The sequence below is a fragment of the Propithecus coquereli genome, unplaced genomic scaffold (genome assembly GCF_000956105.1).
Source record: "Propithecus coquereli isolate 6110/MARCELLA unplaced genomic scaffold, Pcoq_1.0 Scaffold975, whole genome shotgun sequence".
In the NCBI taxonomy this organism is placed as follows: domain Eukaryota; kingdom Metazoa; phylum Chordata; class Mammalia; order Primates; family Indriidae; genus Propithecus; species Propithecus coquereli.
Window position 1 is genome coordinate 87,869 of NW_012156118.1, and position 13,455 is coordinate 101,323.

Here is a 13,455-nt window from a genome sequence, read left to right on the forward strand (position 1 = left end):
TTGAAGCTCTTTTTTAAGTTGCAATCATGCTCATATTATGTATTCTTGATGAATTGACCATATTATTATGAAACATCTTTCTTTATCTCTAGTAATATTCTTTGTCTTGAAGTCCATTTTATATTATTTTAACATTGTGACTCCAGCCTTCTAGTGCTTACTGTTTATATGTTCTATCTTTTTCCATCTATTCACTTTCAACCCACACCAGTCTCTAAAGTATGTCTGTTGAAGAGGTCATACAGCTGAGCTTACTTTTTTAGCCATTCTGACCAATGATGTCTCTTAATTAGAGTCCATTAATTATTAGTGTATTTATTGATTTGTTCAGATATAGATCTATCACTTTCCTGCTTGTTTTCTATTTCTCCCTTCTGTTTTTCATTTCATTGATCTTCCCTTATATTTTTTACCTATAATTTTTGTTTCAAACAGTCATATGTACTTCAAATAACTGAAAAAGGAAATTAAGAAGAAATTAACAAAAACATTTTTACAACTTGTCTCATGGCTGAAACTGGAATTAAAACTACCTTTCTCCATCAATCATTTTAAGTTCTTATATTCTCATACCTTTAGTAAGCAACATAGCTGGTCGTGGATTATTTCCTGGTAGGGCGATCCATAAAACTTTATTCCTGAAGGACATCATCCATTGGCAGTCCTGCTACATTGGATTTTCATAGTTTTCCACTGACTTTAATCACAGGATATGGGAGCATTAAGACATAGCACAGGGGATATGCTGCATTCCAGACAATTCAATTTCCCTTTGATAACCAGGATGGTGAGTTTAGGTTGCATAATATCTTGGTGGCCTATGGTCAATTGTTTGTTTTCTACTAAGGCCAAGCATCCAGGCAGAAGCTATTTTTTCCAGGTGAAAATAAGCAGAAGATTCCATAGCATTACTCCAAAATTCCAAAGGTCTTCACTGTTAATCACCTATCAAAGCCTGCCAGAGACTCCATTGCACATCCTTACATGTCAAACACGATTAGACCTGACTGGTGATAGGGTTCAGGTAGTAAAACAACTTCCATCATCTCCTGGACATGTTTCAGAGCCTTCTACTATTCTTGTCCCCACTCAAAACTGATCACTTTTCAGGTAGTTTAGTAAATAAAAATACCATGGAAACACTATACTAAAGAAATATGGTGTAAAGGCAATATGTTGATATGTAACTTCAATGTTTGTACCCCTGTAATATTTTGAAATAAAAAAAAGAAATATGGTGTGTTGTTCTCTTCTCCTACTGGACTCCCATTATGTATTTTGAAATAAAAAAAAGAAATATGGTGTGTTGTTCTCTTCTCCTACTGGACTCCCATTATGTATTTTGAAATAAAAAAAAGAAATATGGTGTGTTGTTCTCTTCTCCTACTGGACTCCCATTATGTATATAAGAGAACAAGGCAGAAAAAAATACTTGAAGAAAAACTAAAACTAAAAACTTACCAAATTTGATAAAAGTATTAATTTACACATTTAAGAAACTCAAAGAACTCCAAGTAGGATAAACTCTTAAGATATCCACAACGAGGCACATCATAAACTGTTGAAAGAATGACAGAATCTTGAAGGCAACGTGAGAAGTGATTCATCCTGTACGAGGAATCCTCAGTAAGACTAAGAGCCAGCTTCTCATCAGAACCCAGTGTGACAACATGCTCAAAGCCCTGAAAGAAAAAGATTACCAACCAAGAATGCTACACCCAGCCAAGCTCTTCTTCAGAAATGAAGGGCAACCTAAAAACGCTGGTTTCACAGAAGCAGAAAGTAGAATAGTGGTTACTAGATGCTGGGAACGGGAGAGGAAGGAGGGAACTGGGGGAGGCTGGCAGCGGGCACACCTGGCCTGTTACGGTTAGACAGAAAGAGCAAGGTCTGGTGTCTACTACATAGCGGGCGACCACAGCAAATAACAATGTAGTGTATGTTTCAAAATAGCTAGAAGTGAAGATTTTTAATGTTGTCACACAAAGAGATGATGAATGTTTAAAGTGATGGACATGGTAATTACCCCAATTTGATCATTATATGATGTATGCATGCAATGAAATATCACACTGCACCCCATAAATATATACAATTATTACGTATCAATTATAAATAAAAAATTAAATAAAAAAAAAAGAAATATGGTGTGGCTATACAAATAACAAAGTATATTTCAAGAAAATAAATCATAAATAAATAAAGATTTTTATGATGAGAAAGAGGTTAATACAACAGGAAAGTATCACAATGTTAAGTCTTTATGTACTCAATACATTCTTTAAAATGTGTGAAGCAAAACCTTTCAAACAAAAGAAATGTACAAACACACAATCATATTAGGAGACTGGAACATACCTTTTTCAATAACCAATATGATAAATGAACAAAAAAATAAAAGTATAGAGGATCTGAAGAACACAATTAATAAACTTGACCTAATTGACATACACATGGCATTAGACCCAATAAAGATAGAATTCCTATTACCTTAGAGTACTGCTCAGATATTCACCAAAATAGACCACATGCTGCTCCATAAAAATGTCTCAACAAATTTCAAACGTTTGAAAACATTTAGAGTAGATTCTATGATGACAATAGAATTAAGTTAGAAATAAATAACAAAAGGATTACCACTATCCCCACCTGTGGGAAATTTGTAAATATACTTCACATTATCCATGAACCAAAGAAGAAATCAAAATAAAAAGTTGAAAATATTTTAGCTATATGATATTGAAATTAAAACACAAAGTTGTCTTCTCAAAAAAAACAAACAAAATTGACTACCTTTTAGCTAGACTAAGAAAAGAGAGAGACGATCTAAATAAATAAAATCATAGATGAAATGGGAAAAATTATAACTAATACCACAGAAACAGAAAGGATCATTAGAGACTATGATGAACAACTATAGGCCAACTAAGTGGAAACCTAGAAGAAACTGGTAAATTCCTGGACACATACAACTTATCAAGATTGATTTCATGAAGAAATAAAAAACCTGAACAGATTAATGAGTAGCTAGAATGAAGCTGTAATAAAAGATCTCACATCAAAGAAAAATTCAGGACCTGATGGCTTCATCATTTAATTCTACCAAACACTTAAAGAAGAACTAATATGAATCCTACCAGAACTATTCCAAAAAATTACAGAAGGATGAATACTTCCAAACTCATTCTATTAGGCCCTGATACCAAAACCAGACAAAGACACAAAACCGGAAAACTTTAGACCAATATCCTTCATGAACATAGATGCAAAAATACTCAACAAAATACTAGCAAACTTAATTCAACAACACATTAAGAAGATCATTCATCATGATCAAGTGGGATTCATCCCAGGGATGCAAGGATGGTTTACCATATGCAAATCAATCAATGTGATGCATTGTATCAACAGAATGAAGGACAAAAACCATATGATCATTTCAATAGATGCTGAAAAAGCATTTAATAAAATTTATAACTTTTTATCCTTTCATGATAAAAACTCACAACAAACTGTGCACAGAAGCATCATACCTCAAAACAATAAACGTTATACACGACAAATCCACGGCTAACATTACATACATGGAGAAAAATTGACAGCCTTTCCTTTAAGATCTGAAACAAAACAAGAAGGCCCACTTTCACCGCTTTTATTCAACATAGTACTGAAAATCCTAGCCAGAGCAATTACACAAGAGAAATAAATAAAGGGTATCCAAATTGGAAAAAAAGAAGTGAAATTTTCCTTGTTTGCAAATGACATAATCTCTTATTTTGAAAAACATGGATATGCCTTTAAAAATTATACAAAGTGAAAGAAGATTCATATATTGTATGATTCAATTTATATGAAATGTCTAAAATAGGAAAATCTAGAAAGACAAAAAAGATATTAATGATTGCCTAGGGCTGGGGGAGATAGGGGAATTGGAGTGACAGCTTATGGGTGTTGGTATTTGTTTGTGGTTTTCTGAGTAAGTGCAATATGTTCTATAATTAATTGTAGTGGTAAATGCACATCTCTGTGAATATATTTAAAATCATTGATTTGTACACTTTATATCAATGAATTGTACAGAATGTGAATTAAATCACAATAAAGCTGTTAAAAAATAACAAAAAAAGAAAAATCTAAAGACTACACCAAAAAAACTGTGAGAACTGATAAATGAATTCAGAAAAGTTGCAGGATACGAAATCAATAGACAAAAATCTGTAGAATTTCTATAATATATGACAATAGCAAACAATCTGAAAAAGAAATCAAGAAAGAAGTCACATTTACAATAGCTACACTGTGGCTTGATTGTCTCCTCCAAAACTCATCTTGAAACTTAATCCCCAATATGGCTATATTAAAAAGTTAGGCCCTTAAGAGGTGATTGAATATGAGGGTGCTGCCCTTATAAATGGATTAATCCACTTATGGATTAACCGGTTGTCATGGGAGTGGAACTGGTGGCTTCATAAGAAGAAGAAAGATCTGAGCTAGCACATTAGCACAGTCAGCCCCCTCACCATGTGACACTCTGTGCTCTCTCAGGATGCTGTAGAGAGTCCTCACCAGCAAGCAGACTCTCACCAGATGCAGCCCATACACCTTGGACTTCTTAGCCTTCATAACTGTAAGAAATAATTTCTCTTCTTTACGAATTACCCAATTTCTCATATTTTGTTATAAGCAACAGAAAACAAACTAATACAATGTATTCAAAAATAAAAAATAAATAATATACTTAAGAATAAAATAAATTGGGATGGATATATTCACGCCTAATGGGTGCTGTGGACATCGTTTAGGGGATGGACACACTTGTAGCTCTGACTCCGGCAGGGCAAAAACAATACATGTAACCTGAACATTCGTATCCCCATAATATTCTGAAATTTAAAAAAAAGGAGGAAAAATATAATGAATGGCTTCTCTGATAAAAAAAAAAAGAACTGACAAATATGCACAATAAAAACTATAAAACACTGATGAAAGAAATTGAAGAGGACACACAAAAAATGAAAAGATATTCTATCTTCATGGATTGGCAAAATTAATATTGCTAAAATGTCCATATTACCCAAAGTGACTGACAGATTCAGTACAATCCCTATCAACATATTAATGACAATCCTCACAGAAATAGAGAAAACAATCCTTAAATTTGTATAGAATCAAAAAAGACCCCAAATAACCAAAGCAATCCTAAGCAAAAAAAGCAAAGCTGGAGGCATCACACTACTTAACTTCAAAATATACTACAAAGCTATAGTAACCAAAGCAGCATGGTAGTGGCATAAAAACAGACACAGAGAAAAATGGAACAGAATAGAGAACCCAGAAATAAATCCACACATTTATAGTCAACTGATTCTTGATAACATAAATTATAATAAGTTAAAGATTCAAATGTAATACTTAAAATTTAGAAGAAATAACTAAGTAAAATTTCCCTGATCTGTGGATGGAAAGGACTTTTGTGTATAACAGTAATGGGAAAAAAATCACAAAGCAAAATATCTGTCAATTTTGACCACAAAAGTAATTTTTTAAATTTTATTTTTTAGTTGACAAATAATGGTTGTGCATATTCATGGAGTACATAGTGATGTTTCGACATATAATGTACAGTGATCAGATGAGAGTAGTTAGCATATCTATCATCTTACACATTTGTTCTTTGTGTTGCATTCAATAGTCTTCTGGCTATTTGAAACTATATATTTTATTAACTATAGTCATCCTACAATGGGATAGAACACTAGAACTTATTTCTCCTAACTAGCTACAATCAAAAATAATTTTTAAGTACATAATGGAATGATTAGCACAAAAAATCACTCACTAATAAAATGTTTTATATTGTTTTATTGTCTTTAATAGCCATTTAAAAAGACATGATACAACCCAGTGAAAAGGACAAGTATATTAAGGACAATTTTAGGAACAATAATCTGTGGTTAAAAATCAGATGAAATAAATATTCAATCTTGCTAGTAATGAAAGAAATGCAAGTTTTTAAAGCAATTTGATTATTTTATACCTATGAAATTGTTAATGATCAAAACCAACAACGATACTGGGACAAAGCATAAAGGCTAAGAGGACGTACTCTAGTGCCATGCAAACCTGGGAAGGAATTCCACCACTCTATTTAATACTTTTATGAAACTTGGTCAGGTCATTTTCCTCACTGAGCATCAGTTTTCTCATCCGTAAAATGAGGATAATCATAGTTCCTACATTCTAAGCTTGCTGTATTACTTGAGATCATGTAAAGAAAGTGTTCAATAAGGACTAGCTAGTATTAATAAAAATGCAGGAAATATGAGTAGCTTTTTTAGCAGTTGCTATGTATGAGGCATTATTTAGTCTGCCTCATTAATTGAGAGTTTCACACTTTTTGAGGGGGTTTCTTCATATTGGAATTTCTCTGTTTAGGGAAATCACCAGCAGAAATGGTCATGTTATAATTTATGCTTCTGACTTCTTCTTCAATGCAGTTTTGCCTAGGTCATGGGACAAGCACTGACTTGTCCAATGCATAGGCAGGAGTTCTAGGAGACCTGCTAGTCAGGCTGAAGTGCACTGCGTTCCAGCAAGAGGCTTCAGAATCACACTCCCGAGACCCACATGTTAGAGCTTAACTCCTGGGAAAGAGATGCCCTCTGTTCCCCCAGGGCCCAGCCAGAGCTGGCTGGAGAACAGGCTGCACCATGACACTGAGGTTGACTCTAATGAGCACTTTGGGAGATGGTGTTTCAGGAGCATTTATAACCCTAAGAAATATTTCTGTCTTTTCAATCCTGGGGAAGCTGAAACCGAGTCATATACTTCAGGTGTTCCTGGTGAACTGTACTCCATAGACTCCAACTTTACTGACTTTGAGTTACAAAAGTCTTAGAAAGTTCCTTATTGTGAATTTTCCATCCAGGGGAGAGATTTGGGGAATTTGAAGATGCCTAACACTGACCCATAATCTGACAGGTGAGAATCTGGAATACATACACACACACACACACACACACACACACACACACACACACCCCTCTTCCTTCCCATCCCAATGGCCAGGCTAAAGTTTCTTGGGTAGGTGAGCCGAGTCTCTGGCTAAGACCAGAAGCCTCTCTGTGAACCAAAGATCAGACGAAGGACTAATATATTCACAAAAGCTTCTAAGGTCACAGCTTCTATGAGGTCAGTATGAGATGGCCTCTCCTACCAGCTTGCTCTCAATCCTGGAAGAACCAAGTGGTTATTGTCAAGCCAAGAAGTCAGGGCCTGGTACCTTTCACCTTCCCTCCCTCTGATAAAAAGTAACTGACAGAGAGATGTGGTACAAATGTAGGGGTGAAGGCCCAGGAGGACTAAAATATCAGTTCCCCGAGCAGATACAGGCACAGAGGAGTGCAAAGGAAAGAGGACAGGGAAAAGGGGAGAGCGTGATGGAGGTGAGAGGGCACCCTTTGTCCTATTTGTGGAGGGGACATCCTAACAGGGTATGGGGAAGGGGGAAGCCACAGACACTCACTGTCTTCAGCCCACACACCCTATGCTCCAGTTAGGGGAGAGTACAGGACTGGTCCGAATGGGCAAAGTCAAATTCTAGGGATTGAAAGGCAAGTGGAGAGGAGGATGTCTTCTCCTCAAAGTCATTTTCAGCCCTGTCCTCCCACCCAAAAAGAGCTATAATGTGTGTGTGTGTGTGTGTGTGTGTGTGTGTGTGTGTGTGTGTGTGTGTGTGTGTGCTGGGGGAGGGGGAAAGACCGTGAAGGAGATCATGCATCTCCTTTCCCGCTGACAATCATAAATGACTTCTCCAATGTCGCCATCAAGGCCACGCTCAATTCTCACCTCCAAACAGCCTACGCTGACTCCTCTGGTCAAACTGATCTCTTTTCTTTGGACTCTGTAATAGCATAGAAAGCACAATTTATATTTGAATGGATATTAGCTTAACTGTTCTCTAAATGTCTCCTGTCTTCTTGCATCCACGAAGAGATTCAGAAATTCTCATTGGCAAAGACGATTTATTCTCCTTTTTACCCCAGCACAGTTCTGGCCACATAGATACATATCTGTAAATTGATCTATTAATAATAATTAAATACTGATGCACAGAAGGGTTTTACCTGCACAGATAACAAGAACTACAGGGGATGGGAAAACCGAGCAGAGTGAACCAGACCGCTGCTTCAGACTTCCTCCTTCTAGGACTCTCTGAGCAGCCAGAGCAGCAGCCTCTTCTATTTGGCATCTTCCTGGGCATGTACCTGGTCACCATGGTGGGGAACCTGCTCATCATCCTAGCCATCAGCTCTGACCCACACCTCCATACTCCCATGTACTTCTTTCTGGCCAACCTCTCATTTACTGATGCTTGTTTCACATCTGCCTCAATCCCCAAGATGCTGGCCAACATTCATACCCAGAGTCAGACCATCTCCTATTCTGGTTGTCTTACACAGCTATATTTCCTCCTCGTGTTTGGTGGCCTTGACAACTGCCTGCTGGCTGTGATGGCGTATGACCGTTACATGGCCATCTGCCAGCCACTCCAGTACGGCACAGCTATGAGTCCCCAACTCTGTGCACTCATGCTGGGCATGTGCTGGGTGCTAACCAACTGTCCTGCGTTGATGCACACACTGTTGCTTACCCGTGTGGCTTTCTGTGCCCAGAAGGCCATCCCCCACTTCTACTGTGATCCCAGTGCTCTCCTGAAGCTTGCCTGCTCAGATACCCGCATAAACGAGCTGATGATCATCGCCATGGGCTTGGCGTTCCTCACTGTTCCCCTCACGCTGATCGTCTTCTCCTACGTCCGCATCTCCTGGGCTGTGCTTGGCATCTCATCTCCTGGCGGGCGATGGAAAGCCTTCTCCACTTGTGGTTCTCATCTCACGGTGGTTCTGCTCTTCTATGGGTCTCTTATGGGTGTGTATTTGCTCCCTCCATCATCTTACTCTACAGAGAGGGAAAGCAGGGCTGCCATTCTCTATATGGTGATCATTCCCATGTTAAACCCATTCATCTACAGTTTGAGGAACAGAGACATGAAGGAAGCTCTGGGAAAACTTTTTGGCAGTGGGAAAACGTTCTTCTTACCATGACTGTGATGCCTAATCCTGGTGCCCTGATCAACCACTTTTCTCTATCCCTTCAGTGAGTCTACAACTTTCAGATTTATTTTAGGCAAAGGTTATCAGTTAACTCTGAGTTAGGGATGCAACAAAAAGAGTGTCTCACTCCTTTTTTAGCCTATGGAATGAGATGTTCTGCCTCCGTCTCTTTCCTGATACCAGCGAGGCAACCACTACTAAGAGCAGAACACCGTTCCCCGGTCTCGTCTCTAACACCAGCATGTTAGCCATCGTGAACAAGGCATTTGCTGCCAGACTCTGACAGGTCAGACTTGAGCAGGTCTACCCCGATGAGACAGGCATGGGATGAGGTGAAGGGATGAGAATACAAACATTTGTTGAGCATCTACAATGTCCCTCATTGTTCTTTACATCAGTTTTTTGAGGCAGAATTGTGAAAATTGTGACTTAGGATGCTAAATAACTTACCCAAACTGGATAAGTTTGATTCTAATACCTGTTTTCTTTCTATTTTACTACTTTGTGGGGATCATGACAAGGAAGATGTGTGAGCATCTATAAGGCTAATATTGACTGGTAACAATGGGAGATAAATCATTAAATTAATATAAATGTTGTGATATTTCCTTACTACTTCATTTCTTTAACTTAAAAGCACTCTTTTGTTATTGTAATGGATAGGAGAAAAGGAATCAATATTTGCTGTGTACCTACTATGTGCCAATTTTGTATTCAGTACACCACTCATTCTCTGGATTCCTTCATAAAATATTTTCTGAAATGCAAAATAACAACTCAAGTGTGGTGGAAATTTTTAGGGCAATAATTTGAGGAAAATCAGTCTGGTGGAAACTGGTGTTATGAGAAGTCACGAGGCTTCACAATGATTATCTTTTTTTTTTTTTTATTTCAGCAAATTATGGGTGTACATATGTTTAGGTTACGTGTGTTGCCCTTGGTTCCCCCCTCCCACCAAAGTCCATGTTTCAAATATGTCCATCCTTCGGGTAGTGCGCATTGCACTCCTTGTGTATACAAATACCCGTCCCCTCCTCCCTCCTCCCCCCTCCTCCCGCCGCCCTTCCCGTGGTACAGATGATTAGGTTAGGTGTGCTGCCCTTGGTTCCCCTCCCAACGAAGTCCGTGTTTCAAATATGTCCAACATGTAGGTATTTTTAAAAACAGGAAATGAAATTTGGAGTTGGCAAAAAAATGTTCCAATGATTAGGAAGGCACCCCAGAAAGATAAACACCTAAACAGATCTCTGAAGTCTCAAGATCAAGTTCATACTGCACCAAGTTTTTTAAAAAGGAGGGTGTGACTTTTTGGCATTGCACAACAGATCTTGTTTTTAAAGAAGCAGGAAGAAGGATCCGGTACCTGCGTGCATTTGCTCTTTGGTCATCTTACCTTTCCCCCTCTGTCCCTTCTCTTTGGATAGAAGGGGTAGGAATCATAAGGCAACTAGGGAAACTGGACTAGACCATCCCAGCCTTGAAATTAGGTTATTTGGCCCCGACCACAGCAATCTATTACTGCAATTTTTAGTACCAAAGCAAAGGTTGGAGAAGCAAGTTTTGTGTTTGTGAGTAATCTATCTCTCCTTTTTTTGTGGAATTAATTTCCTTCTTCTAAAATCCCCACCTCTGCCCTCCAGTCACCCAGGTACACCATGCCATTTGCAGTCTGTTTATTTATAAAGATATTTATCTCAAGGAATTGGCTCATGCAGCTGTGTGGGGTGTGACAAGTCTGAAACTTGTAGCATAGGTTGGAAGGTTGGAAATAGGCAGGAATTGATGTTGAAATCTTTTTGAAAAAATAGACTTTATGTTTTTAGAGCAGTTTTAGGTTTATAGCAAAATTGAGTGGGAAGTACAGAAGGTTCCCACATACCCCCTTCCCCCACCTGTGCACAATCTCCCTCTCTGTCAACATCTCACACTGGAGTGATACATGTGTTATACCCAGTTAACCTTCATTGACACATCATCACCCCAAAAGTCCATGGTTTACAGTAGAGTTCACTCTTGGTGTTGTACATTCTGTGGGTTTTGACAAATGTATAATGACATGTATCCACCATTGTAGTATCATACATAGTTTCACTGCCCCCAAAATACTCTATGCTCCACTTATCCATCCCTCTCTCCTCACTAACCCCTGGCAACTACTGATTTTTTTCTCTGTCTCCATAGTTTTGCCTTTTCCAGAATGTCATATATTAATAGTTGGAATCATATTGTATGTAGCCTTTTCAGATTGGCTTTTTTTCACTTAGTAATATGCATTTAAGATTTCTCCTCATGGCTTGATAGCTCATTTCATTTTAGGGCTGAGTAATATTTTTTTCATTTTTTTTTAATTTCAGCATATTATGGGGTACAGATGTTTAGGTTACGTGTGTTGCCCTTGGTTAGTAATATTTAATTGTATGGAATATTCAATGACAGATGTAAGGTCTGTGTCTACATTCATTTCTTTTATGTGAATGACTAGTTGTTCCAGCACCATTTGGTGTGACTATCTTTTCTTCATTGTATTGCCTTTCCATCTTTGCCAAAGATCAGTTGCTTATACATATGTGGGTCTATTTCTGAGATCTTGATTCTGTTCCACTGATCTATTTGTCTGTTCTTTTGCCAGTTCCTCACAGTCTCAATCACTGTAGCCTTATAGTAAATCTTGAGGTCTGATAGTAACAGTCCTTCCTCTTTGTTCTTCCTCTTCTTCTTCCATACTGTGTTAACTATTCTGAGTCTTTTGACTCCATACAAACTCTAGAATCTGTTTGGTGATATCCACAAAATAACTTCCTGGGATTTTGATTGAGATTACTTTAAATTTGTAGGTCAAGTTGGGAAGAACTGATACCATAATAATATTGGGTTTTCCTACCTATGAAAGTGGAATATCTCTCCATTTATTTAGTCCTGCTTTGATTTCTTCCACCAAAGTTTTGCAATTTTTCTCTTATCTTATACATATTTTGTTAAATTGATACCTAAGTATTTCATTTTTGGGAGGTGCTAGTATAAATGGTAATTTGTTTTTAATTTCAAATTTCACTTGTTCATTGCTGGTATATAAGATAGCAATTAACTTTTGTATATGAACCTTGAATCCTGGACAATTGCTGTAATTGCTTACTATTTCCAGGATGGTTTTTTGAACAATTCTTTTGGATTTCTACATAGACTGTGCCATCTGCAAACCAAGACAGTTTTATTTCTTCCTTCCCAATCTATATACTTTTTATTTCATTTTTTTTGGTCTCAGTGCATTAGCACACTTCCAGTATGATGCTGAAAAGGAGTGGTAAGAGGGGACATCCTTGCCTTGTTCCTGATCTTAGTGGGAAATCTTCTAGTTTCTTATCATTGAGTATGATGTTAACTGTAGTTTTTTTTGTAGATATCCTTTATCAAATTGAGAAAGTTCCCCTCTATTCCTAGTTTTATTGAGGATTTTTGCAACCATATTGATGACAGATATTGATCTGTACTGTTCTTTTATTTTTTTTGTCTTTTTTTAATTTCAGGATATTATGGGGGTACAGATGTTTAGGTTACGTATGTTGCCCTTGCCCCCCTCCTCCCCCCAAGTCCAAGTTTCAAATGCGCCTGTCCCTCGGATGGTACGCATTGCGCTCTTTGTGTATGCATATACCCGTCCCCTCCTCCCCTCTCCATCTCCCCCCTGCCCGACATCCAATAGATGTTATTCTTATATGTGCACTTAGGTGTTGATCAGTTAATACCAATTTGATGGCGAGTACGTGTGGTGCTTGTCTTTCCATTCTTGGGATACTTCACTTAGTAGAAAGCGTTCCAGCTCTATCCAGGAGAATACAAGAGGTGCTAGATCACCATTGTTTCTTAAAGCTGAATAGTACTCCATGGTATGCATATACCACATTTTATTAATCCACTCATGTATTGATGGACACTTGGGTTGTTTCCACATCTTCTCAATTGTGAATTGTGCTGCTATAAACATTCGGGTGTAGGTGTCTTTTTTATGGAGTGTCATTTGATCTTTTGGATAGATGCCCAGTAATGGGTTTGCTGGATCGAATGGTAATTCTGCTTGTATCTCTTTAAGGTATCTCCATATTGCTTTCCACAGAGGTTGCACTGGTTTGCAGTCCCACCAGCAGTGGATGAGTGTTCCTATCTCTCTGCATCCATGCCAACATTTATTGTTTTGAGACTTTTCGATAAAGGCCAGTCTCGCTGGAGATAAGTGATATCTCATTGTGGTTTTGATTTGCATTTCCCTGATAATTAGAGATGTTGAGCATTTTTTCATATGTCTTTTGGCCATTATTCTATCTTCTTTTGAAAAGTTTCTGTT

At 37.7% G+C, this 13,455-nt stretch overlaps 1 protein-coding gene across 1 annotated transcript; it reads left to right on the forward strand.

Moving 5' to 3' along the window:
* The first annotated feature begins 8,153 nt into the window (after positions 1-8,153).
* On the forward strand, positions 8,154-9,107 carry LOC105827129 (olfactory receptor 1N2). Its single transcript, XM_012665152.1, has one exon. The coding sequence runs from the start codon at positions 8,154-8,156 to the stop codon at positions 9,105-9,107; it is 954 nt and encodes a 317-aa protein (XP_012520606.1).
* Positions 9,108-13,455: the final 4,348 nt, after the last annotated feature.